General features: G+C 42.2%; 1 protein-coding gene across 30 annotated transcripts in view; it reads left to right on the top strand.

Moving 5' to 3' along the window:
- ADGRL3 (adhesion G protein-coupled receptor L3) overlaps positions 1–27202 on the top strand; it is an 809498-nt gene that overhangs the window by 709048 nt on the left and 73248 nt on the right. For 21 of the 30 annotated variants that reach the window (XM_073340228.1, XM_073340229.1, XM_073340219.1 and 18 more), the window contains 3 exons: positions 15071–15097; positions 19230–19398; positions 24335–24460. In XM_073340228.1, coding sequence (XP_073196329.1) covers positions 15071–15097; positions 19230–19398; positions 24335–24460 — 322 coding nt within the window. The remainder of the gene's footprint in view (positions 1–15070; positions 15098–19229; positions 19399–24334; positions 24461–27202) is intronic. The other 9 variants (XM_073340220.1, XM_073340226.1, XM_073340227.1 and 6 more) reach the window with 1 other exon arrangement.

The raw sequence follows: 27202 nt of genomic DNA on the forward strand, positions 1-27202 counted from the left end.
ATGTAGATGGATGGATCTTCCAAGCTGGGGATTGTGGCAGCATGAGGAGTGCCCAGCTGGTGAAAAGCCAATCTGTCTGCCTCTTATGCCATGGCCACGCTCCCATAGCCTCTTGCATGGAGATTAGAGAGAATGGTATAGAACAACATTGCATTCCAGAGATCTCCAGCTGGGAGATGGTCCCTGGCAGGGAGGCATTGCTGCCTGGAACACTTTAGAACAGCTCTGACTCTGCTCTAAAGTAGATTGAACCAGTGCAGAGCCAGCCATGGGATCAGGGAGCCACAGTTAGTCGCTGTGCAGTTGTCCCATTGTGCTCACTGGATGCTGGGCACAAGAGAGAATGTGGCCCAGATTTTCAGGGGCCTGGTACACATGTGTATTTTTTGATACTCACATGAATCCAGAATGCCTTATAGACCAAAGGATCGCATCTCTTTGTGCAGTTAGGCCCTGATCCAGCAAGGTACTTTACCACAGGGGTAGTCTCACTGATTTCAATGGAACCACGCAGAGTTAGCCACATGTGTCAGTATTTTACTGCACTAGGGCCTTGATGCATTCTCTTCTCCGCTGGCCGTTGCAAACACTGTGACCTGCCAAGGCTTGTTCATGTTTTCAGACATTTTCCTATTTGTTTAATATCTGTTCTTTGTGAAAAAGAATGTTATTTCCTATAACCCCCGCCCCCCATCCTCCCCAATGGCTGTAACACAATTACATTAGGTCGATAAGAGGCATGCTCCTTAATCAGAAATATTTAAATAATGGTTATTCTGGTCACAGTACTGTTAGAAGAGGAGGGTGCTTATGTTCTCCCCTTTGGATTGCTTTCCTCATCCTACTGCCATTTGAATTACTTTGTTTGTAGTCTAGTGTCATTGGGAATTATGCATGACATCATTTTGGGGCCGTTACAGTAACCAAAACTGATCCTATTATGAAAGTATTGGCTCCAGGGATGGAATGATTATTTGATTAATATAAGGCAGATTCTGTAATTAGTTTGAAAGAATTCCTCAATGATATTGGACACCTGCCATACCTAAAGTTATGCAGGAATCTTAATGTGCTTCCGAATGGCTGGAGGGGAGGGATTGAAGCATGCTTCATCATTCCAGAAAACGAGAGCCCATAAGTCATGCATTCTATTTTTTAAACAGGGTAACATTTTCTTTGAAATCTCAGTGTGTTGTCTCCCCCTCACCCCCACCCCTGCCACTCCCACACTTTTAATTGTCCTGCTTTCTATCTGTGGTTAGATTTGCTAGCATTCCATTTAGCCAAACTGCTGTCACTGACATTTTCCCATGGTGCAGTATGTGGCTGTGAGGTTTTATTTTATCTATTTTGGAAGGGTGAAATATATGCCTTTATAGCCAAGTGCAGTTACAAACCCATGAAAAAATGAAGCCGTGTATCAGGAGTTTTCAATTTGTTTTAACTCTCCTTCCCTTTTTCCATGCATGTGTGCCACTGTCATTTTATAGACATAGTATACAAAACCCGTCTCAAAGTTCGCTTTGAAGTCAGTTGGAGGCCCTTTAAAACACAGTTAGGGTGGGCCTTCACAAAGAATAAGAAGTAGGACTGGAGAGTTGTGTTCAGTGAAAATGTCCATCAAAGGAAATCTCGGCACATACAAAAAGCATCCTCCTCGGAATTTATTTTCCATTATGTTAGTTATTGGTACCCAAACTTTCCACTTGTTGGTTAGTTCCGTTTTTTAAAAGAGAGAATTAATTAGGGACCTCAAGATAGTTTTATCCCAGCATTAAATCCTTTTACCTACATTTTATTGTTGTTGCAGCTTGCTTGCTCTGTGTCAACCTTCTAGCATTCCTCTTTCTTTAGCAATACAACAAACACTGAATTAACAAACTCAAGTTCCATTGGATCATTATTTATTCCATTTGTGCTATTTTCTAAGCGAGAAAGAATGGTGTTAGTTACTGAGGCCCCAATTCAGGAAAACATATGCTTAAATCCCATTGAAATCAACACTTAGGTGCTTCCCTGAATCGAGATCCTGAGGACCTGATCCCACACAACTGTGAGCCCTGTTATAATAATTGGGCCAATTTGTGATAATTGTAAAAAAATTAAGGAATCGAAATTGCCGTGTTGAATGTTAGGCCTAATTGGAGGCAAAATAATGAAGGGTAGTCTGTTCCACCCACCATTCCCTTTGTGGGTCCTTCAAGAAAGAGCCTTTTTTGGAGGGAAGGAGAAATGAAATTTAAAAAAAAGGGAACAGAAGATGGATGCTATTGGTAAAGCAAGCTTCACCATTATGGCTGCTACCTACATCATCTCCTGGGATCTCAGGCCTTCATCATCTTAATTGTAAAAAATGTCCTAACCAAACCAAGCCAAAGAAAGGTACCTGAATAATATCACCACCTATCTCAGTCCAGCCAAATCCAAAATACCACCTAATATCAAATCAAATGGAATTTTAACCACAGCTCCATCCCAGCTCAGATAACTTCTTCTCTCTTCCCCAAAAGGACAGTTGTTACTACCTTTGATACCCTCTAAGAGACGATCAAACAGAGGGCTTTTCCTTCTAAAACGCTCTCCAGCTAAAACGAAAAGAAACAAAAAAGTTGTTAAAATGAAAGCCTTATTTAATACTTTACATTTCAAATGTTTTAACTGTTTTTCCTTCTTTTCTGTATCTTTCATACAATTTTTTAAAAAACATTAATGATGTTTGCCATAGTACTAAGCAGGCTGAAGTCTCTATATACCAAACCCCAGGCCTTGTTTAACACTGTTTAATGTTAAGCAGTAACTGAGTTAGGTTAACACCTTTGTCCTATTTATTCCATCTAAATTAATACAACAGTGCATCCAATGGGATGATGAACATCCTCAGTTCCCATTGAATTCCACGGGAGTTGAGGATGGATCGAGCACTAAAGTTTTACAGACCAAAAAAATAGTCCTTTCAGAATTTAATTTAAGGGAAACCAATTTCTCTCAGCCAACTACAATAATTATTTTTCACACTCTTGAATCATTTGTCCCACAACAAGAGCCATATTTCTCATCTCACCATTGTCATCTGAAGAGAGACATCTGGTAGCCTAGTGCACGCTAATAGATTCTGTCACATAAAGCAATGCAGCACAAAATGCGATTGCGGGATAGGGAGAATGGCTGTTTGCCTGTTTCCATAGGGGGGTACCAAGAGCAGCCAACTTTCCAAGCTGTGGCACTCATTGCTTGGGAAGGAAAACTGCGCCCCCATATTCTCTCGTTTTTGGCACCCAATTTTAGAAAACTCTGGCCTAATTTTCAGAGGTGCTGATAACCCACAACTCCAGTTGAAGCTCCTTACAACTTTCACTCTTATCAGCTCCTGGGATGTGTTGAATTCTTGTGGTTTAATCAAGTGTCTCGCAATAGTTAATCTTTTTCTTAAAGCCCCAGCTTCTGGAGTCATGTGCTTATGTGAGAATTGCAACGTTCATTTAAAAATAAGTTTCTAGTCTCCTATATTTGCAGAAAATATGCTTGGAAATGTGGGTCCTAAAGGCTCAAAGATAGGAGGCAAAGAAAAGAATCACTATTTCTTATTGTTTAAAAAATCTCTTGATTTTTTTTAAAGCCACTCCTATGTCTTTTGCTGGGTCTGGTTTATGATTTTTTAACATTAGGGATAGACCAATCTGTACTTCTGAAAATCACATTCTGGTGTGTAAATTTGGGCACCCAGAAATGAAGCCACTAAAAATGACAAGCCACTTTGAAAAAGTGCCCATCTAACTATGCTACCCATTTTCATGTCCTGTTCTCCATTGATTGCCAAGGCAGCTACAGCTTATGATTAACTCATGAGTCTGTAGATGGCACATCTGTTCATATTACTACAGCCATGGGAAACAACTTCTTTTGAAATTAACTGATCCAACCAAAATACAGTGACCCAAATCCTGGAATGTGTTGAGCACCTGTAACTGCCATTGAAGTCGGTGCATTTCATCGATGATGTATTATATATATGGTATAGGGGTAGTATAAACGCATTTTCATATTTTCGTTATGTACCATATTTAAAGACACAGTTGTGAGTAGTTCAGGCCCCAAAATTAGGTTTTTTAAAAGTACCTAGAAAACCTTTAATAAATAGAAATGAAATTGAAAAGAAAAAATAATGAAATTTAAAAAGAAAAAATGAATATTAATCTACAGAAATGTTTAATACAATCTGTGCTCAGACACAGTATCATGCAAAACAGAAAGTGAAACTGATGGATCCAGTTTATATACCAATCGGATTGAAATGCGATAAAGTAAACAAATTGCTTTCAGGGCAGTGAAAAGTAAGTTAGATTCTAATTTTTTAAGCTTCCTTCCACTTTAATAATAAGAGAATAGGTCAGTAATGTTGGTAAGGATTTTTTTTAATGTTTTTTCTGTTGAATGTCATTTTACCAAAGCCAGATTAATTTTTCAGTAGTATAGGTGTGTTTTTGAAAACAAATGACAATACAAAGATAATAGAGATCACTTTTCATATCTGTATATTAAATCTTTGTTAATTTCTGTAGCAATTTGTATGATCACCTGAAGACACAATTCTTGGAAATGGTTAGTGGTGCTGCAGGCTCTGGCAGTAATATTGTACCAGCTTCAGATGGGGGCTCATCTTGCAGAAAAGAAACATTTTAATCCTTCATGACTTCTGCACTGACAGTTGCCTATCAACATGCAGAGATCATGCTGTATAACTTTCCGCCTGTGGCTCATCCTACAGGGTGCTGAAGGCTGCGGAGAAAAAGTACCAACGTATTCGTGCTCAGAGTCTGCTCAGCCCAGCACCTGAGCCGAAAGGCTTGGTTGTAAGGCCCAATCCGGCAAGGCATTCGGCACCCCTCAATTCCTGTCACTGGGGAAGCGAGGATGATCACTAAGGATCGGGCCCATTATTCCGAGACCTGTGCACAGTGCTAAATAATGGGGGATTTTGTGCACCCACACCAAGCCCTCCTGAGTATATCCGGGAAGCGGGTGCGATGGGGATGAGCCAGGGCACCACCCAGGGATAAGTGTTGATGTGCAAGCCAGTGAATGCAAATGATTATTTGCAGTAGTAGAAGTGAATATTTCTGTTACCCTGTACCCCAAAGCCCTACTGATGAATTCATCATAATGTGTATTAATAACAGTGATGGTTAGGATTTCCATTTACTTCGACTAACCAGGAGGAGGGGCTATGCGAGCACATCATTGAGAAGGAAGAGTGAGAGCAGGGCCAGCCACGACACAGCAGTGCTTCTAATTCTATCCTTCCCAGACAATGTAAGAGTCTAACTGGCCTGTTTGGACTAATTATAGTCTTTTTGAAACTATAGGTTCAAATCTCACTTCCTCCAGTACTTCCGTCCGAAGTATATAGAGGCATATGAGAATCTACACTGGGAAAAGATATCTCATACTAAGGAACAAATACATAACAAAAGCCAATGGCTGGAAGTTGCAGCTAGACCAATTCAGACTGGAAATAAAGTGTAAAAGTTTAACAGTGAGGACAGATAGCCAGTGGAGCAGCTTCCCAAAGGACATGGGGGATTCTCTGTCACTTGGAAACTTTACAGAAAGTTCCAGCTTCACTTGAAAAATTTCCAAGTGTCTAGGGGTACATCCACATGGCAAAAAAAACCCAAACCCACCCACAGTAACGAGTCTCAGAGGCTGGATCTACAGACTTGGGCTCAGTAGCCATGTAGCTGTAGATGTTCCAGCTTGCGCTGGAGCCTGGGGTCTGAACTGGGGGGGTGGGGAGGGGGCATGTTTCACAGCTTGAGCTCCAGCCCAAGATGGAACATCTAAACCGCTATTTTTAGCGCCATAGCACAAGCACAAGTTGTAGACTCAGGCTCTGAGACTCACCTTGGTTTTTGCCATGTAGACGTACCCTAGGTGATTTAGGTGCTTTTGAAAATGGGTCTGAGATCCTATGTCACTTACCCCACATCAGGGGTGATATTATTCACTTAGTTTAACCACAGACTATTTGGCTAGATGGATGAAGTTACTGGGTGAGGGTCTCTGGCCTGTGTTGTGCCGGAGGTCAGAATGGGTGATCATAACGTTTCCTTATGGCCCTATAATTTCTAATGCATGTTGGCACAGTGCTCTCACAAGCTTAGCAGTCAGTTTACTACACCTTTTTGGATCTTATGTACCAAAGCATCATGCTCAGCAGCCCTATAGATTGGTCAGTACTCCTGTCACACAACCCACATCTGCATCCCTGCATGATCAAATTTCTAATATGCAAAACCAGAAGAAAGACATTCATCTGCTGCACATACACAAAATTAAGTGCTTACAAGAGTCCTACCAAGCAAATGTGCTACATATTCTATTCTTAATAGTGTGTAGCGTTTGCAAACACCTTAAAGGAAAATTGCTAATATTTTATGTCTTTGAAATGGAAAACCACCTGGGATTGCATTTATTTTGATGCACATTTTTGTCCAGATGGTAAACATCATATTTTTGCATCATATTTTTTTGCATCATTGCATCATTGCAACATCATATTTTGTCCATTCCTGTTGGACGGAGTTTTAGGGGTTTTTTTAATAATAGATTATCGGGTTTTTTGCTTGTTTAGCTATTGTTTTCATGATGGCTACATTAATGTTGAATGGCAATAGGAAGCACTAATCTTTCCACTGATAGGTGTCTTCTTTCCAAAATAAAAGCCAATCAATAATTACTGATTGAGAGAGTGTCCTGGAAGATATTAAATACCCAAGGTCTTGCTATGAAACCATTCGTCAAGATTATTGTTTTAAAAATTCACAGATTTAGTATTTTATCTGCAAAGCCCTGCTTGAAAAATGCAAATGTGGCCAAAGTCCTTATCGAATCTGTATCATGCGGAAACAATCAGATACATGGTTATACTTTACTGTGTTTTGAATAATTATGGCACGTCTTTGCAAAGTTAGAAGGAAGGAAATAAACAGGGTAAGCAATTTTAAGGGCAATTAATTACTTACAGAAATTAGATGAGCTTAACAAAATTGCTCTTTTCAATTACAATAATTAAGAACAAATCACAGAAAACCTCCTGTTGAAACAAAAGGGAATAAGAGGCCTGATGTTATAAGATATAACCAGGCAAATGGTGCAGTAATTCCAAATCCTGCGCCTGAATGACCGAAGAAGGTGGCCTAGAGTGGTGGATATTAAGTGGGTGAGATTTGCAAGACTGTGTAAGAGAGTTAGGAGTCCTACTCTCATTGAAAGTCAGTGGGAATTGATTATCTGATAACAACAGGCACTTTTAAGGATCCCGCTGTCTAGTGACTTGATCCTGTTTGTGGCTGTGTTTCCCCATTGCCCTACCCTTTGTGTCCTCATTGACACCAGTGTGACACGGCACTCCCGTTCTGATGTGGTCATGACATGCACCCACCTGGCAATCAGTTTTCACTGGCATAGGTGACTGCCCCAGGTGCAGGGGAGTGATGAACTGGCCCCAGATCCTTGCCCAGCATTTACCTGAATTATCCAAGGCTTATTTTGCTCCTCTTCTAGGGCCACTCTCTCTTCCCCTTGCAGGCTCCTTGACCTCCTTTCCCCCAACAAAAGTACCCATCCCTTCTACCTGAAATAAATCCTTCACAGTGCAAGGAGCCTGCTACCCAATTTAAACATCTTCAGTGACTGGGTAGATAGCGCAGGCACCATTGTAGCTATTTGAGAGCAGCTGGCTAGCCTGCTGTATCTTCTGGGAACAAGGCTGAATGGGCCGATTACCCCACAATACACCCAGAGGGATCGCCGAAAAGCAGGCAGTCTAATGTTTCTCTTTTTCTTTTATGTGCAGTAAGGTCTTGAACTCTCATCTGGGCCTTCCTGCTGATTCTGGCTATGTTAATCTAGCAAAAGCTATTCCACAGATGCAGTGCCAGGGTTTGCCAGGGCTTGCCATAACTTACTGCATCAGTTACAAATGTAAAAAAACTGAAGAAAAAAACACACGCACCATATCCCATGGCAGATACGAATGGAAAATAACATCACATTTTGTTTTAGTTCCTTCTCGTATCTGACTACAGGAATTCCCATCTCAGGGAAGCTACAGTTTAATCACTTGCTGTGAAAATGAATTATACACATCATTTCAAATCATTTTTGAGGAACACGCATAACCTTTCTGCTTTTCAGAGCATTGATCACCCATGGAAGCCAAATAAGGTCCTACTCACTTTGGGCTCATTTCTGCCATATTTGCTCAGCAGACTATTTATGCTCATAGTGACTACCCATATGAGTAAGGATTTGGTATCAGCACCCTTTGTCCACGTTTATCAAGCCTGAACCTGTTATTGGTCTCAAGAATAAGGGGAAACACTTTGAAATGTCATAGGTATTTTTTAAGTAGAGGTACCTAAGATTAAACTATCAAGTGTTGAGCTGCACAAATCATAGCGTCTGTTGTTGGTTATTTATGTCTTACATTAATGGGATGCTTTCCGTTCAAAGTTGGCTGAAAAGTTAGATTTTGTAAAAAAACAAAAACAAAAAACTAAAATACAGACTTACTTCATTTGTTTTTGTCCCAGCTGCAAAAAATGCAAGCAAACAGTATAAATCATTAAAGTAATTGAATTTCAAAAGTTTGTTCAAATTTTAATAATGTAGGTTGCAAGTAGCACGTACATGAGGAAGTCTGTTTGTCTACAGTATATTACTTTGAGGTTGTCGATGTCCCTTTGAAGTGCAAGACTGTGCTGTTCACTTGCACTCTCACATTTCTGGTCATTCTGTCTCCAAAAACACCGATTGGGATTTTAAATAGAGCCTAAGTCAATAGGATTTGTGCTCCTAAGTTACATAAATGCTTCAGCAAATCCCACATAGAACAGAAATAGAAGGGGTCAGGAGACTGGAGATGAAAATGATTAGAACCATAGGTTGATTTCTGAGTGAATTAGAGAACGGAAAGGTTGGCACTGTTTATTTAAGGGAGAGGATGAATAAAAGGATCCTCATCCATGGGCGGGGTCCTAGGCATTATGGTAATACAGTGTGTGTGTGTGTGTGTGTGTGTGTGATAAAAATATATAATTAATAATAGGGGAAATGTTAGAAGTTGTGATGCCTTTCAGGGTACTCATGACTCAGTCAAGTTTTTACCCCCCACCTTCTGTGAGTGGCAGAAATGCTTGTACTTAACTGCGTGTCAGTTCCCTGACACCATCAGCCTGTTACCCACCTAAGCAATCTGCTCTGGGCTATGCCAGCCCTTACTTTGCCTTGCAAGTTAACAGTTGGTGTGACCCAGTCCCCAACCCCCTTTGAAGTGTTCCTCTGTACCCAGCCCCTTCTCTGCTGAACACTCAGAGAGATTCCAGGTCTACTGTCCCCAAGGGAAGAGTGTACACACCAGCTTGTACGGTTCAACTCAGGATCAGCACCTAGCTTAATCTCACAGCTCTGAGATATGTTTACAGTGAAAACAACAATAAATGTATTAGCAAAGGTTCAAGAGGCACGAAATGTTGAGAAAGGATAACAGAAACAAAAGGTTACATATAAAACAAAATCATAACATGATTTCTGGAGACTAAACTTAACAAGCTATCCTTCGGTCTAGAGACATTTATCTCACCTTAGACGTCTTCTGCAGCATTTTCAACCAAGCCTGGTTGTGATCCTGTTTCCATGAACGTAACTGCTCTGCCTGATTACTTCTTAAGGGAAGGATAAAGGGGTGTCTTCCTGGCCTTCTCCTTATATCCCCCAAAGTTCAGTGGTTGTACCCAGAGTCAGGATAACCTCCTGTAGCTTATTCTCCAGTGTGTTGCCTCCCTGTTGACTTCACTCTCCCCTCTCCATTGACTTTGTGTGTAAATGAGGCTTCCACTTTGTTGGCTTAACATCTTTTGTTTGGCAGAAAACCTGTCTGTCAACTGTGCCGTAATACAGATTTTGGGAAAAACGTTTTTAGTAGACATACATAACTGCTTGCATAGTATCTGTGCCTATATTTCACAGTGGTATCAATGACCAATGTGATCCTGGCTTTCATTTAAGACCTCACATAAATCATTCTTTGGTGAACCAGAATGTACAGATCGGAATCAGGATATTCTTGTAACGCCCTTGCCAGTTGGCATTGAGGGATTAGAGTCACAGAAGTGTAGGCCAAGATTTTAAAAAACAGATGCCTGTTTAATCCCTCGCCATCCCTTCTGTATCTGGAGAGCTGCTGGATGCTCTCTGCTTTGAAGACCAGGCCATTTAGTTAGCTGCCTAAATGGGGATGTAGGAGCCTAACTTTAGACACTGTTTGGTCCTGCAAACATTGCAGGGAATACTGGAGGTAAAGTGGACACTTCTTTCTCGCAATGTAAGAACAAGGGGACCCAATGAAATTGAAAGACATGTAATTTAAATCGGATTTTAAGAGATTTACACAACACATAGTTAACCTATAAAATCCATTGCCCCAAGCTACAGTTGAGGCTTTTGTTGGATTCAAAAATGGACTAGTTGTTTATATGGATAATAAGGCCATCCACCATGGTGTCAGACAGGATGCAAAGAAGTGTGGTGATTTAGATCCCCATGTCTCGGGGCATAAGCTAATCACTAGTTGCCAGGGGTTAGGAAGAAACAGATGGGGGTTCACAGTATTTTAAATACGGACTCTCTACTGATTCCTTATACATGTGTTACAGTTTTGGGGATATCTTATTTCATTTCACCAAGACTTGGGGTCGATTTTTTCTTCCTTGTATCGTATCTAAGTATCATGCCAAAATGTTATAGCTATCAGCTACATTCTCCCTCAGTCAGGATTTGGTAATATATCATTCCAAGGCTGTAGTCCCTTTCCTGTAATTTCTTGTGTTCAACACAGGCAGTAATGCTACACTAGCAATCATAACAACATACAACACCCTGAACTTTACCAGGAAGCAGGGTCTGCTCTGGTGTTCAGATATTTACATGTGAGCTAATCTTCATAAAGCTACTTTGGTTTTTAAATCAAAATGAAGAATAAAAATGTGTACTTAGCAACCTACATGACATGAGCCAGAAGTATGAAATCAATTGGAGTTAGGCACTTACCTTCTCGGGTGCTTTTGAAAATCCACTAAGGGCCTATTGGCATCTTTAGGCACCTAAATACCGTTCAATAGCTGGTCCATAGGACTTAGGCTCCTAAGTGCCTCAGTCACTTTGGAAAATAGGTCTTAGGCTTGTAAGTCACTTCAGTGTTTTGAAAATTTTACCCTTATGTGCTTTTGAAAACTTTAAGCTAAAAGGCAAATCCAACGATTACACATTTTGTTTACACAAAGATAAAACAGACCCTCCAGATACCTTGGAGAAAGGCCATTGCTACTCACTCAAAAACTTAGAAAAGGCTGTGACAGCTGAAACTAAGACAGTAAGGCTGTGTCTACACCATACACCATGGGCAGCGGTGTGTAGGGTATGTATAGCTACACGCTGCAATGAAAAGCCTGCTGCATCCATACTGCGTTGTGTAGCTACACATGTCAGTGAAAGGGTGTGGCCGGGGAGGAGGCGCAGCTCCCCGCTGCCGGAGCCTTTCACTGTTAAGAGAAAAGACTCTGGAGGGGGGAGGCAGTGGGGGAAAACCCAACTTCACACTGACTTACAAAATACAGAAAACTGGTTATGAGGCCGAAGCCTGCACACTCTTCTCCTTCACTTCCCATGGCTTATCGAGGCGGGAAGCAGACCTGCAGACAGCACCATGCTGGGGACGTGTGGAGGGAAAAGATTGTGTCTTGCTCTACCTAGTCACTGCTCCACCTTCTGCAAAATATCTGCCTGGCCCCATCAGTGTGGCCATGGGGACAGGGGAGCAGCCAGGAACAGCTGCATTAAGTGACATTCTCCTTTCCCCAGGGAGCTCAGCTGCTGAAGAAGACCACACAGAAGGACTGGTCCTGTCCCTTTTGCCCTTCTTGTCTTGACTGCCTCTGCAGTGATACTTTTTGTGGCTCTTCCTCCTGGGTAGCTGGCTGAAGTGTGCTCCCTGCTGCTTTCCCCTCCCCCTGCCCTCTGCTAGGACACACTGTGGTCTGCACTAGGGGTTGCTGTCAGCTGGGCAGTGCTGGAGGCTGCCTATCCTCTGCCCGGGTACCGAAGTCCCCAGCTGTAGCATCAACAGGCAATAGCAGGGGTCTGAGAGGGGGCTGGCTGGCTGGCTGCCCTGCTGCTCTCGCAGCCCCTTTGAGGCAGAGATGGTGCAGTGCCTGGAACCCCAATTCAGACCCTCCCCTAAGTTACAGTCAGAGCCCCTGCTCATGGAGGGAGACAGAAACCAACAGGCCCTCAGACTAGGGGCTTGCTCTGTAGACTGTTGGTACCAGTGGTAAGCTCCCTTTACTCTGCCCTCCGAACGGGAATCCTACCCCATTCCCAACTCCCACTCCTTTCCCCAGTGAAACAACCCACCAATAGCCTCCCTCATGGGCCCCAACCCAACAACCCTCAGGCTGATTCCTCCTCTCTGGCCAGTTCCCAGCCACCACCCTACCTCAGTGGTGAGACCCTCGCATTGGTGCTCACTGCTTCCCTTCTTCACCCTTTGCTTCTGCTCCTGACTTGACCCGTCTCCCCCAGTAGTGAGGAGAGGAGCCACACCAAGAGTATAGGCCGGGGAGTGACACAGGTGTTTCCTGGCCTGGGAGGATGATTCAGGGTGGGACTCGCTCCAGCCAGGAGTCCCAGCTGTCAGAAACCTCCCTCATCCTTTACCCCGAGCCCTCCCTTCCCAGCCTCCAAGGCTTCTCTGCTAGAAAAAAGTCCATATTATGAAGTCAGGTGTCATCCCCCTGGGAAGCAGTTAGATTGGCTTTGCCCCTGGATGAAAAGCTATTCCCAAGCATCCGAACACAGCAGAGATCTGCAGGTAACCACGACAGTGGCTTCTTCTGCCCCCAGCCTGGGCCTGCATGCTGCCAAGCAGCAAAGAGGCCAGGTGTAGAGAAACTGGCCATCCTCTCGTGGGTGAGAGCATGGCTGTAGTGGAGGGAGGCCAGAGAAAAGCAATGGGGAGATGACAAAGCACCATCACCATTGGGCTGGCATACCCCCGCCTCCTCCTCCTCCAGCTTGAGCATTCACTCAAGCTGTGTGTGTGTGGGGGGGGGGGGTGCATCCACCAGCCCAGTGGTGTTGGTGATGGTGCGGAGGCGGGAGTCGACTCTGGCGTGGGGTGGGGTGTGGTGGAGTTAGCGGAGCTGTGAGCGGGGGCGCAGGCAGCCTGGCTAATGAGTTGGGCGGGGTTGCTGGACCGGGACTGGGGGCAGCTTTCCCACCTCGCTCGGGGCCTAGTCCTGATCTCACATCCAGGTATTCCAGTGACTTTCCTGGAATTACTCCCAAAGGACACAGGGAGAAGAACGGGGGAGTGGAGGCTGCCAGTGATGGAAGGGTGCATGGTCCCCTTTGGAGTGGCGTATATTGTGCGCCTGGCCAGCTCAGCTAGCTCTATGTGTCCTCCCTGCACCCCCACCCTGCGACCCCCGATGCCCACACTGGCAAACACAGCTCACCTGCCCAGTACAGGGACAAAGCTGCCATTAGCCAGCCATGGCATGGTACTAAGCCCTGTCTCTGCATACATTACACTAACTCAGCCACGTATTGTGTGCAGGAGAAACGGAACGGAGCAGTTTGCATGAAATGCAGGGCTAAATTCCCACACTAAGGGCCGAATTCTGACCCCCATTGATGCCCAGAGGGAGTTATGGGTATAAATGAGAGCAAAAATTGACCCTGAAAGGCTGCATACCATGACCATTATGGGAAGGATAAGGGAGGATAAGAAATATGGCGATATTTCTTTTTGAGCTCCGGTAATATGGAATTGGTAATATCAAAACCTTGGCTGGGATGATTTAGTTGGTGTTGGTCCTGCTTTGAGCAGGGGATTGGACTAAGTGACCTCCTGAGGTCTTTTCCAACCCTAATCTTCTATGATTCTATGAATTGGTCCCTTCAGACATGACAGATTTCTGATACCAACATCAACGGAGGGACGTCTCATCAGGACAGGCACACACGCACACTTGCAGAGCTGTCACTGGGCATGAGATGAACACGCTGAACCCGGGTCCCTCTCTTGTACCAATGCCAGCTGCTGCAAGAGGTCATGGTATCAAAAGTGGAAGGCACCAAGGGGAGAAGAGGGAAATCCTGGGACCTGCCTTGCTCTCAGTTGGCATCAATGAAGCCACACTGATACAGACCGGGGCAACTAAGCGCAGAGTTAGTCCTAAGAGGTTGAAGTGCTTCCACTAGGAAAATGGCTGCAAATAATCGTGTGTTCCAGAACCTTATTTCGAACAGGCAGTTTTAAATTATTTGTAATTGGCTAAAGTGAGGTTGCTTCTCCATCTTGTTTGGTGAACAACATTGTTCCCCCTCCCTGCTCTCCATAAAATGGAAGTAAATAGGTAAACATTTTCCTGTCTCCTTGCAATCAGTGGAGAGAGTTTTAGACGATTCTAATGCCATTATCTTTAAAAGAGGGTAATGTCGCAGTCTGACTCATAAATAGGGAACCTGGGAGTTACAATTATGAAAAAAACTAATAATGAAAAGATAAGTCTTCTATAGTACATCTTAATACACTGGACAAAGAATGCCTGAGGTACAGTGAAGCTTGCCATCTAAACATATCAAAGCTTTCCAGGATGACTACATTAGATTTCCTCTATTAATGTTCTCCATAGACAGCAATGATTTTTTAAAAAATAGATTTCTAAGTCAATTGAAATTTTATAAGCAACAGAAGACTGCAGCTGGGGAGCTACAGAACTCAGGGAATGATGGCTACTTTCATAAGTGATGCCATGATTGCTGTTGTAATTTAGATCCTCTGATAAGTAAACCAGTCTGGTCAGTATCTGGGGGATACACCTGAGGAGGAGGCTGTGGCATTGTTTGTGGTAGGCTGGGAATAAGCTTTGGTTATTTCTTACAAAATATTCTTTCTGGCATTATATTCTAATGTTGGTGTTCTTGTCTTTGTCTATGCATTCTTTAGCTATGAGGATAACAGACCCTTCATCAAGTAAGAATGACCTGAATGGCTGATAAATCCCATTTATCAGTGTGGTCTCATGAACCAGCTGGCAGATCAATATTGAAAAATCATTAAAGCTTCTGTCATTCACGTTTGAGGCAGAAGAGCAAACTGCAGGAAAATGGCCAGGCATACAGCTTCTATGCAGAGTAAACATGCTGCATATGCATTGCCAAACAATTGTCACTTTATCTGCTTCACAATTCTTGATTGGACATCACCCGAATTCACTGCAAATGTTAAAGCAATCTTATGTAGTACAGACTTGTTATACCAATAGCAGCTTTCTTGTTTCATTACGCTCTGTCTCTCTGTGCATCAAGTGTGTTGTGTTGGTAAGGAGGGCTTTGGCTTGGGATTCCTAATGCAATTTAGCGGTAAATTTTCAAAGTGATGCATGGGTATTAATCAGTATAACTCCTATTGAAGCTAATGGGGGCTAAATCTCTGTGCAAGGCTTGGAAAAAATGTCTCCTTAAAGATGAGAATGCACAGTTGTCACAAATTGTCAATTTCAGGGTTTCAATCATGCCAACATTTTATGTTTTGTTTTTCCATTTCTTTAGAATTGAATTGTAAAAAAAGACTGTGAAAAACTTGTAACAGAAACACAAGTCTGTACAAAGAGCTCAAAACAAAAGGAAGCAAGAAACTTACAAATTATGCACTTTATATCAACATTTCTTGTCCTGCAACCAAAAAAGAAAAAAAAAGAGAAAAAGTAGAATAACGGAAGCATAACAACTTTGCAATAGACTTTCAGTTTGTTCTTCTGGTGAAGAGTCCTTTGTGTTCATTTTTTCCAGTACCATTGTCATATTCTCTTTCATTTTTCAGTTCCTTTTTCAAGGGTAGGGGAGGGAACAATTTTATGCAGTTTCCACCCCCTCTTTACCTCCAAGTCTGTTTTCTACATCAGAACTTTGTATATTACACACTTTTTGCTGTGTGGCTCCTCTAACCCAAAGATTCCTTTCAGCTGCTAAGGTAGCATATTTCTGTTACTACCATATAAACGGTTCACTCTTTCCTATGCATCTCTGTCATCTGAGGCGCTCTCCTTAGACTCAAGAACTGGCTGAAACTGGAGATAGGGCGATTTTCAATTACCATTTGGGTCATTTTTAAACGACCAAAATATACAAGTACACAAGGGAAAAATCTTTGTTGCTGCATTATTAGTTTTTTTGTAAAAATGACTTGATTTTGCAATTAAGATCATAATGTGGTCTCCTTGCTGGTGGAATCTTGGCAGGAAAAATATTTAAAACAGCCAAGCTATTAAACTTTATCAAGTGACTGCTTTTCAGAAGGATTTTGAGACTGCATTTTTAATTTGCATAGTGCTAAATATTTATTCACAGAATTGACTGGAAATGCTTCAAAGGAGTTGGTTCTGGTTTGCTAGATAGATAATAGGGATTTTTTTAAAAAAACTGTCTAAATAAGTAGTTACCTCAGGGGAGCTCTTCTGGTCGCATGGATAAATAATACATAATCACATGGAAGATCTAATACTGTATTTTCTTTCTAATATTTAAAGAAGAACAGTGAGAAACATTAACACAACAAGAGTGTGTTTCTGTTTAGGACAAACCCTTATAAAAGCACAGGGACTTAAAGTGAAGGCTGACATGTTGTCCTAGCAGCATGACTACAAGATTGGCATCCCCGGCTGCAAATGTTTTGGGTTTCTCACAGGATTTTTCACCAGCTCCTCTCTCTCCCCGCCCCCCCATTCCTCCCCTTCCCTTAGCAGAATGCAAACCCAACTCTATTCTATCTCAAGCCAAGTTTTTTTCAAGCCTGCAATGTCTGAGCAGGTTGAAAATTAAGCAGAATTCAAGCTCACTCCTCCCTATCAGGACCTTGATCCTTCAAGTCCTTCTGCTGTTCCCAGCAGATAGCTCAAAGCTGTTGCACTCCAGGTCTGAAGTAAACAGAGGCACAGATGTGGTGAAGAGTTACGATGTAGGCCTCCATGCTTAGGGGAAGTCAATCCAAAGCCTCTCTCAAAGAAGAAGAGTTAAAAAGAGGAGAGATGCGAGTGGAGAATGAGCATGTCTGGGCAGGCTTCTAGGCCTGAGTCTCCTCATACCTAAACTGGGTTTACATACTATAATTCCATTCACTTTGGTGGAGTTACTTCTGATTTACACCAGCATAAACGAGAGGGAAACCTGGACCTTGGGCTTAAGAGTGATCCTCAACTGCGGCTGCTTGCCCTGCACTCCCCACTTTGGCCACTGGGTGGAAGTTCATTGGTGCCAGCAGAGTAGCACTCTGATTAAGGTCCAGTCCAGCGTTCACTGAAGTTTGTGTGATGACTCCCATTCATTTCAGTGGGTGCTAGAGCAGAGCCTAAGTCAGGACTGGGTTCCCTTCTGCTCCCTGTCCTGCTCTTCACGCTTTGGCTTTTGGGTACCCCTATGGAGGAGGGTATCAACCCCTCCATGTGACTTAGTATTTAAAGTTTCAGTGTGGCTTAAGATAGCTTTGCCCCTTCCTGGTTGGCGGTTCCAGCTCTCCTTACACTGAGTTAACAAAAGTAAAACACACCAGCTGACCTGTTTGTCCAAAGCTCAGAGCGCTTTCCTTAACAAGGACAAGTGCAGAGTCCTACACTTAGGAAGGAAGAATCCCACACACCGCTACAGACTGGAGACCAACTGGCTAAGCAGCAGTTCTGCAGAAAAGGACCTGGGGATTACAGTGGATGAAAAGCTGGATATGAGTCAGCAGTGTGCCCTTGTTGCCAAGAAGGCCAAATGCATATTGGGCTGTATTAGTAGGAACATTGCCTGCAGATCGAGGGAAGTGATTATTCCCCTCTATTCGGCACTGGTGAGGCCACATCTGGAGTATTGTGTCCAGTTTTGGTCCCCCCACTACAGAAGGGATGTGGACAAATTGGAAAGAGTCCAGCGAAGGGCAACAAAAACGATTAGGGGGCTGGAGCACATGACTTATGAGGAGAGGCTGAGGGAACTGGGGTTATTTAGTCTGTAGAAGAGAAGAGTGAGGGGGGATTTGATAGCAGCATTCAACTACCTGAAGGGGGGTTCCAAAGAGGATGCAGCTCGGCTGTTCTCAGTGGTGGTAGATGACAGAACAAGAAGCAGAGGACTCAAGTTGCAGTGGGGCGGGGGTCTAGGTTGGATATTAGGAAACACTAGTTCACTAGGAGGGTGGTGAAGCACTGGAATGGGTTACCTCGGGAGGTTCTGGAATCTCCATCCTTAGAGCTTTTTAACACCCAGCTTGACAAAGCCTTGGCTGGGTTGATTTAGTTGGTGTTGGTCCTGCTTTGAGCAGGGGATTGGACTAGATGACCTCCTGGGGTCTCTTCCAACCCTAATCTTCTATGATTCTAAGCAATCTTGGTTTCTCAAAAAGGAAAAGCCTGTGAACCGATGTCTAGAGTCACTTCTTACCCCTGCAGCCCATCCTAGCAACCCAAGTGAAATGCATTTTTGAGGGGAAGCAGCCACACATTGAGAATGTTCCTCCCACCACCATTACACTTCAGAATGAAACTCTGAAGTAGAAGCACAGAGAGCTTCCCCTCACCTGTCCAGCCATGTGTAGTAGTTTTACCTTATTTTAACTGGCAGCGGTAAAGTTGACCAACAAATCAGAAACAAGCGGAAAAAACAGGAATAAAGGTGCCTTAGTGACTGTTAAATAGGGGGCATTTAAAGAAGCTAATCCAACTTCACGAGTGAAAGCAGTGGAGGCTAACAAAACAGCTCCTTAAAAGTGTTTTTTTTTTCTCAGCCATTTGCAAAAACGGCATCTACATATCATTTGCATATTCACTGCTAATGCATTAAAAATGTTTATGGTACAAATCTGCTTTGGTTAAGAGAAATTTCTGTCCTCATAACATTTTCATTTTTTGTATCTCTCCTCAAGCTCAAAGATTAGTAAAGTGCATGGAATTTGAGAAGCGCTTTAGTCAAAAATAAACAAAAAACCCAACACCTCTTTGTAACTCTATCTGATTATTTTTTCTTCTGCTAAAATGATAGTGGAATGTAATCACTGCTAGTAGACGTGCTAATTCCTCTATGTATCAAAGACCAATTCCTTTCTGTATTTGTTTTCTTTCTCTCCACAGGTCATGGGTTATAGGTGCAATAGCCCTACTCTGCCTCTTAGGACTGACCTGGGCCTTTGGACTTATGTATATTAATGAAAGCACAGTCATCATGGCATATCTCTTCACCATTTTCAATTCCCTGCAGGGAATGTTTATATTCATTTTCCATTGTGTCCTCCAGAAAAAGGTAAGACAGATTATTCCACGCTACATGGTAGTGATGCAGGGTATTTTGTTGCCTAAAAACCACACTATAATGTTACCAGTGTGCCTTGTATTTTTCTTGAACAGACTTGTTTCTGTTTACATAATAAGGACTGTATTTAGATTGGATATTGGAGAGATGCATGAGAATGAGATGCTAAATGAGATGCATGGCTCTGGCATATCAACAATCAGGATGTTGGAGATCACATTATCGAATGCAGTATAAAATGCTAGCATGTAGTTTGGAGGGAGAATGTAATACCCGTGAGAGTTGTTTGGATTTCAGAGGCCTGATTCTCCATTCACTTACTCCAGTGTTTCACTGAGACAACTTCATTGGCATCAATGGAGACATCAGTAACATCAATGAATTTCCTTCTGATTTGCGTGGGTATAAATGAGAGAAGAAGGGGGCTATGTATCTTGGCTTAATTTAATAGAAGAAAGCTCTTGAGAATTGCCTGTCTATATAGATGCACATATTAGGTGTTGGTTTTAATAGGAACTGCTTCACTTATTTTTTTAAAGGGGAAGATTTTCAAAAATTTGAGGCACACAGGTCCTATGGCATTGTGCGATATATATAATAACTGTTCCAAAAAGTCATGGAGAGTTTTTTAAGATCCATTTTGTACAACATGGAAATTCAGGAGTATGAAAGCTCTTTAAAAAAATTAATTTCTTCTACCAATGTTAAATGTACTTCTGGAATAATAAGGCCAATTTCTCTTTTCAGCTTAAAATAGAAAAGAATGTAAGCACTTGTAAATGTAGGCTCCAATCCTGCCTCGTGACCTGTGTGGCTGGACAATAACAATGTAGGATTGGGATCTTGCTGAAGTTTGATCCTGTTCTCCACCTACCGGCCACATCCAAAGCCCATTGAAGTCACTTGAAAGACTCCCATTGACTTTAGTATGCCAGGATGTAGGGGCTTGACCTTGCACCATTCGAGTGAATGGGTACCCTCCCATTGACTTGAATGAGAACAGGAACAAGCCCTTGATGACCCTCAGTGCACTGCACTGCAACTGGTAGATTGACAAGTAAAGCCTTGGCCATCAAGCTGTTTGGAAGCAGTTTGAGAACCAGCTGTGCTAAATCATCGTGCTTTAAAACTGGAGAAAGAAACTTGGAGTCAGATTTTTGTTCCATGTCATTTCATCTCAAGAGCAATCATCATAACAGACTTGAATGCTTTAGTTAAAATCCAAATTTGTGATAATGATTCTAAAACTTTTTAACTTTCATGCATAATAATAAAAACGTAGGAAGATGCTGACTACCTTAAGGAGACAGGTCAGCTGAACAGAGCACATACTGTCAGAAACATCTTAAGGCACCTACAGTATCTGCAGTTGGCTGAGGAGCCATAAATGTTCTGGAGATTGCCACCTAACTTTAGGCTACTGTTTATGAAAATCTTGACCTAAAAGTTTAGAGCTGCTATTTAGCATCTCAGGTAGCATAATGCAGCATCATGGACTGCACAGTGTAGATTGGTTTCAAGCATTTCATGAAGGTAAGAAACTAAGCAGACCTATATATGTATGTATATTCATACGCCAAGCATTTACTGATGCTTCGGCTGTACAGGCATCGGGCGCATGATGTGTTGTTACTGTTTTAATGATAATGACCCAATTCAGCAAAACACGTCAGCACATACCTTATTTTAAGTACATGAGTAGCTCCATGATGAGGATTATTTATATGCTTAAAGTTAAGCGCATGCCTAAATGCTTTGCTGGTGTATACTCAGTAAGAGCAATGTAGTTACTTAGTCACTTTTAAGCAGCCATATTGCTACAACCCAGGTTTAAAAAACAAAACAAAAAACACCAACATTCTCCACCAAATCCACTGGGGTTTAGAGGAGAAAAGAAAACTCTGCTTGTAAATGGGCTGAAATGAACCAACGGCATTTTCACTGAAATGTGGAGAAAATTACAGAGCTTCTGAGCCTTAAGGAGAGCCAATTCTTCTTTATTACAGCATGTGTGGGGAAATGTTCATTTGACCTTTTAATAAATGAATCATTAAGGGCGAGATTGCAATTCCCTTATTCACATTGCGTAGCACCTTACTCCACAGGCAGTCGCTTTGTCGTGGGGCATCAGGCACTACTCAGCCTGAGTAAGGGGAATCAGCCTGTCGCATATTAGGCTTTGTAAATTCTACCATCTATATACATAATCCATAAAATAGAAAGGAATCCTGCTAATCTCAGTCAAAAAGAGCAAACAGGGATGGCATGACCATGCCCTTGTAACAATTCTCTGCTGTCCTGTTCAAAAGCATTGGCATTGGATCTGTGCATCTGTTTCAGTGTTGTTTGTAGTATCCTCTAAGCTGTATAACGACGACAAAAGCATGCAGTTATACCCCGAGTACCTATACACCTTCAGTGCCTCCTGAGGTCAAAGGCCTGCCTGCCTTTCCAGCACTGACTACGAGAGGGCATCTGATAGAAGTGCAAATCTTGTTGTGTGTTACCGCTGCTCTATATTTCTAACAATTGTCTGAGCCTTTACTAGTCTATATATACCACAGATTGGGAAAGAAGGAAAGCACTTAAACACGTGCTCAGGTCCCATGGGGTGTGTCTACACTGCCTTGTAAACCCGGATCTGTGGGACCCAGGCTTGTGGACTTGGCGTTTCCAAGCCCATGCCTCGGTATCCACATGCATTATAAATCGGAGTTACAGTTGCTGGACCCAGGTTCAACAGTGCTGGAATTAAGGGTGCTGTGGGTTCTGCCACACCCCCTGGCTTGAAGTAGCAACAACAAACACCAAATACATGGTTTCCATGGCTACCATCATCAGCGCCGTTGCTAAAAAATTGTTCCAGCACCCCTGCCCAGGTCTCAGAGCAGTGCTAATGCAGCCATACTGCAGTAGAGAGACCTGACTCAAGTCCGCAGCTTGAGCTGCATCCACACTGCAAAACGACGGGGCTTTGACCCGAGTCTCAGCAGGACTTGGCTTGGATCCAACCTCCAAACCTGAGTCAGAGCCCAGGCTTGGTAGTGTAGATGTAGCCATTGACAGCTTTATGTGCTGTCCTAAAGAGGGATTCTTTTGTGAGCCTAGGCATCCCATTGCTTACTCTGGAGATTCTGATGCTCTTACCCCAGTCCAGTAGCACTTATCCCATGCATAGTGCCATTGACTTCAGTGGATCTGCCTGTACTGTATTCAGCAGAAGGCCCATATCAGAATCTGGCCCCTTAAATGCTAATTTCAGCAGAGGCTGCTGAGGTGTGGGTTGTGCTCTTTCGGTGTTCGTATATTTCTGTGGAGATGGGGGCTTTATTTCTCCATTTCAGCTCTCCATTTCCCGTTTCAGCTCTCAGTCTTTTGGGTTTGCTGTGCTCTCTGACTCTTTAATGATTCTAGTCAGTGTTTCCTTTTATGAAGAAGTTGGATTTCTTTCTAGTCTGTGTTTCCTGTACACCCCGTTGCTCTAACTCTCAGCCCTCTTGCAAATGTTTGTTTTCTAGCAGAGCACTGCTTAATGGCATTATAGCATTGTGACCATTCCAGCTCTGGATGCCTATTTTACACGCTTTGGCCAGAATCTCTCCTCTCTCATGCCAGTTTGACGACAGTGTGCTGTCGTTCATTTCAGTGGGGTTACTCCTGATTTACGCCAAGGTAGGAGAGAGGAGAATCCAGTCCAGTCTCTGGATCTTGGGAATCTCTTTCCCTGAACCAAGGGGTTGGGAGAGGGAAAAAAAACGTTTTCTGTCTGTCATGGACTGGGAAATCAGCACATAGCTGCAGTGGGAAGCAGTCGGTGGCTAATTAAAGGAATTGAATTATTTTCTCTCAGCAAAGGACTGATTAGGCACTCGAGAGCACATTGGGCACTCATGGTATTGTGTTTGTCTCAAGCGTTTATGGAAAGGCCTAATAAAAAAAAAAACCCTGTAATCTGCTATTTAAATAATCGTTTCACAGATAGGTTTCTGAAATGCCCATAGAAGGACTGGAGAGAGATTTAATCAGAGAGCAGTGAGCACAATGTGCTTGCAGACTAACCTCTGCTGGTTTCCTACTGCATTTACATTTCACGTGGAGAAGTAAAGTGGCCTTTTTTTCACATTTGTGGCACAGCCTGAGATCACCCAGCTCAGCAGATGACCCATTTTCACTCTGGCTTCTCCCTGGTCTCCATGTATGCGCAGGTTAAATTATACATATACTCCAAACTTTTGCAGTGCCTTGAGCCTCAGTTGGGGTATGTCAGTGTAGTTCCATTGAAGTCAGGAGAACAACATCAATTTCTGCCAGCTGAGGATCTGGCTCACTTTTTGTGCTAGAGAAATTACCCCATTAACTCCTTCTCAGTCTTGTCTGTTATATTATAGGGCTTTAGGGGGACATTTGCACCGTTTCCACCAGTTCTGCACACAGAAGACTTCATTTCAAAGACTGTCAGTTTCACAGTTTTCTGGAGTTTGAATATATATATATGAAATCAATTCCTCTTACATGTTACTTTTTTTGTAATTTTCTTCCTTGTCCCCTGCCAGAAGCAATAACTTGTAGCACCATGATGAGCCAATATGCCAGTTCATATCAAATCTATGAAGATATTAATTTTTGGGCATAAATAGAATGTCTTTAGTTTCTCTCATAGTGCTTTGATGTGCCTCAGAGGTAGCTAAATTCTACTGATATCAGTGAACCGCTTTCCTACATAAAAGCAGTCCCTTATGACATCATAAATGTAGAGCTAATGTGTTAGGAGAACACTGTTGAAAGTTGTAATGGAATTCTTCTAAATGCACAGAAACAGCTATAATTTTAATGAATCACAGAGGAGGAAAAAAAACTGTTGGAAATCTTAAGTCTCAGGCTGGAGAGGGAGTTGCCCACTAATGGAAATTACTGTTTAATTGGCTAGGTACGTAAAGAATATGGAAAATGCCTGCGCACACATTGCTGTAGTGGGAAAAGTACAGAGAGCTCCATCGGCTCAGGAAAAACATCTGGGTCACGGACTCCAGGACGGTATTCCACAGGCTCACAGGTAAGCCATGTGTGTTCACTGGCATGGAATGCTTCTTACCTCCCTGCTAATATCGTTCTTTGCATCGGGTGATCTGTAGGCAAAGGATTCATTTCTGGAAATGAGACATCCTCTCGAACAGGTACATCACTTTGTGCAGCAACAATCCATCAGTCGAGGAGGCTTGTAAAACTGATGGGGGAATAAACTGCTGATAAAACTGATCTGATAAATGGGTAGCTCAAAGACTTCCTGTTTGTTGTCATTCTTTCACTTCTGAACATCATGGGGCACACTCTGCTCTTTGTTATAGGAGTGTAAACTGTAGCAGTTCCATTAGAAGTCAAAGGAGCTGCTTCAGAATTATGCCAGTGTCATGCAAAACAGAATTTGACCCCATGCTTTCAGATGTGACAGCCCTGAATTGAGCATACTTTGTTGACCTTAGGTTGTAATTACCATTAGCATCCCTTAAGCAGTCCTTAAATGAATTGAGATGAAAGCAAAGGTGTTTTTCCCGAAGGCTAAGAAATGTGTGTTTTATATGACAAGGTTACTGTGCTATCCGAACAAAATATTTTGCTGATTAAAAAAACCAACAGCAGCTAAAAATCTTGCATGGGCTGGGTGCAGAGGCCTATCATTCTCTGGCAGTAGTTGTTTTAATCTGTTTGTTGGTTTACTCAGTTTCCATAGTTTATGGATCTCTGGAAAGAATCAACTGAGATTCAAATAATATTATTTATTTTCTAAACTTTATTATGCTCTGGTCAACCAAAAAATTAATTTTTATTTTGTTTGAGAGTTTGGCATTTTACTCCCTAACTTGTGTAAGGATGCTGATTTATGAAGAGCAGTTCATATAAAATGAAGTAGCTGACTCCTTAATCAAGAGAAACCAAACACACACTTATTCTACTTTACTGAAGGATCTAATTATATTTGCTAATTCACCTATTAAATTATGAAAGAAACATGAGGAAATAACAGTTTATAACCTGTCAGGAAAACATAATTTATGATTTATGTTGTCTTGGAAGCAAATTGTTATTTATTTTAACTTTTCCAAGGTGTCATGCAAGAGTTGCATTCTGACATCTGCAAGGGACTACACACACACAGCACATATGGCAATGGAACATGGAGCCTTGCACCTCTTGGTCAAAAGTGTCTGGTGGTCCAGATTTGGCCAGTGGTCTGCCTATTGACTACCCCAATCTAGCGTGTCCCAACACTCCCGTTAATACACCCCAGAATTATATTTACCTTTTTCACAACTGCTTCACATTGTTGACTCATATTCAATATGATGCACTATAATTCTCAGAGCTTTTCCAGAATTAGTACCATCTAGCCAATTGATCCCTTTTTTCAGCTGTGCATTTGATTTTTCCTTCTTAAGCGTAGTATTTACCACTTATCTTTATTGAATTTCATCTTGTTGATTTCAGATTAATTCTCCAGTTTGTCAAGGTTGTTTTGAATTCTAATCCTGTTCTCCAAAGTGCTAGCAACTTCTCCCAGCTTGGTGTCATCCACAAATTTTATAAGCATACTCAACACTCCATTGTGCAAGGCAAGACCTCTGCTTGATACAGTCTCTCAGTTTGACAGCAAACCATTGATAGCTCTCTTTGAGTACGGTCTTTCAACCAGTTGTGCACTCACCTTATATTAATTTCATCTAGACTACATTTCCCTACTTTACTTATGCAAATATCATATGGGACTGTATCAAAAGCCTTAGTAAAATCAAGATGTATCATGTCTACTGCTTCCCCCCATTCACTAGACCAGTAACCCCTGTCAAAGGAGGAAATTACGGTGGTTTGGCATGATTTTTTTTTGACAAATCTATGCTGACTATTCCTTATTAGCCTCTAGGTTCTTACACATTGATTGTTTAATCATTTGTTCCAGTATCTTTCCAGGTATTGAAGTTAGGCTGACTGGTCTATAATTCCCTGGGTTCTTTTTCTTGCCCTTTTTAAAGATAGATACTATGTTTGCCCTTCTCCAGTCCTCCGGGATCTCACCCGTTCTCCAGGAGTTCTCAAAGATCATTGCTAATGGTTTTGAGATTGCTTCAGCTAGTTCCTTAAGAAGCCTATAATGAATTTCATTCTTGCACCCAGGCTAGGTTAACTCAGGTGTTCAGAACTAGGTGCCAATCACCCAGGTTAATTTTGCAGTGTGGACATAACCTTCTAGCTGTCCCCCCAGATTAAGGTTGAGACACTTTGGCAGGTTTGTGCTTGGAAGATTCTACTACACCTTCCTGTGCTGTGCTTGTTTTCTGTGTCAATAGAGGACTCCAGTCTCTGAGGCTGGCCATCGGGCACTTTTCACGAGGAGTACAACACAGAAATAAAATTACAGCAGAAAATGGACGATGATCCTGCTGAGTTATAGAGAGTATCTAATGCCATTTATTTAATATTTGTGATGCATTGTCTTGGAGTCTTTTACAGAGAAATGACATGGATTTGCTTGGAAGCATTCTATTATTTAATAGCAAAATACAAGCTGCAGGCAAAGATAAACCACATAAAATATTTTTCCCTGTAAAGATACTCCAAAACATCATAATTAATGATCAGGCACAATTACGCCAAAGACATTCAACAAGCTTTTCCATCATTAATAATTAAATATTAAAAAGGTCACACTTTACATTAAAGTTCCATTCATAAAAATGTTTATAAAGATTAATAAGTGATTAATAGATGATTTAATACTGAGTAAATCAATTGTCATAGAGTC

Source organism: Lepidochelys kempii, chromosome 4 (genome assembly GCF_965140265.1).
Source record: "Lepidochelys kempii isolate rLepKem1 chromosome 4, rLepKem1.hap2, whole genome shotgun sequence".
Taxonomy (NCBI): Eukaryota; Metazoa; Chordata; order Testudines; family Cheloniidae; genus Lepidochelys; species Lepidochelys kempii.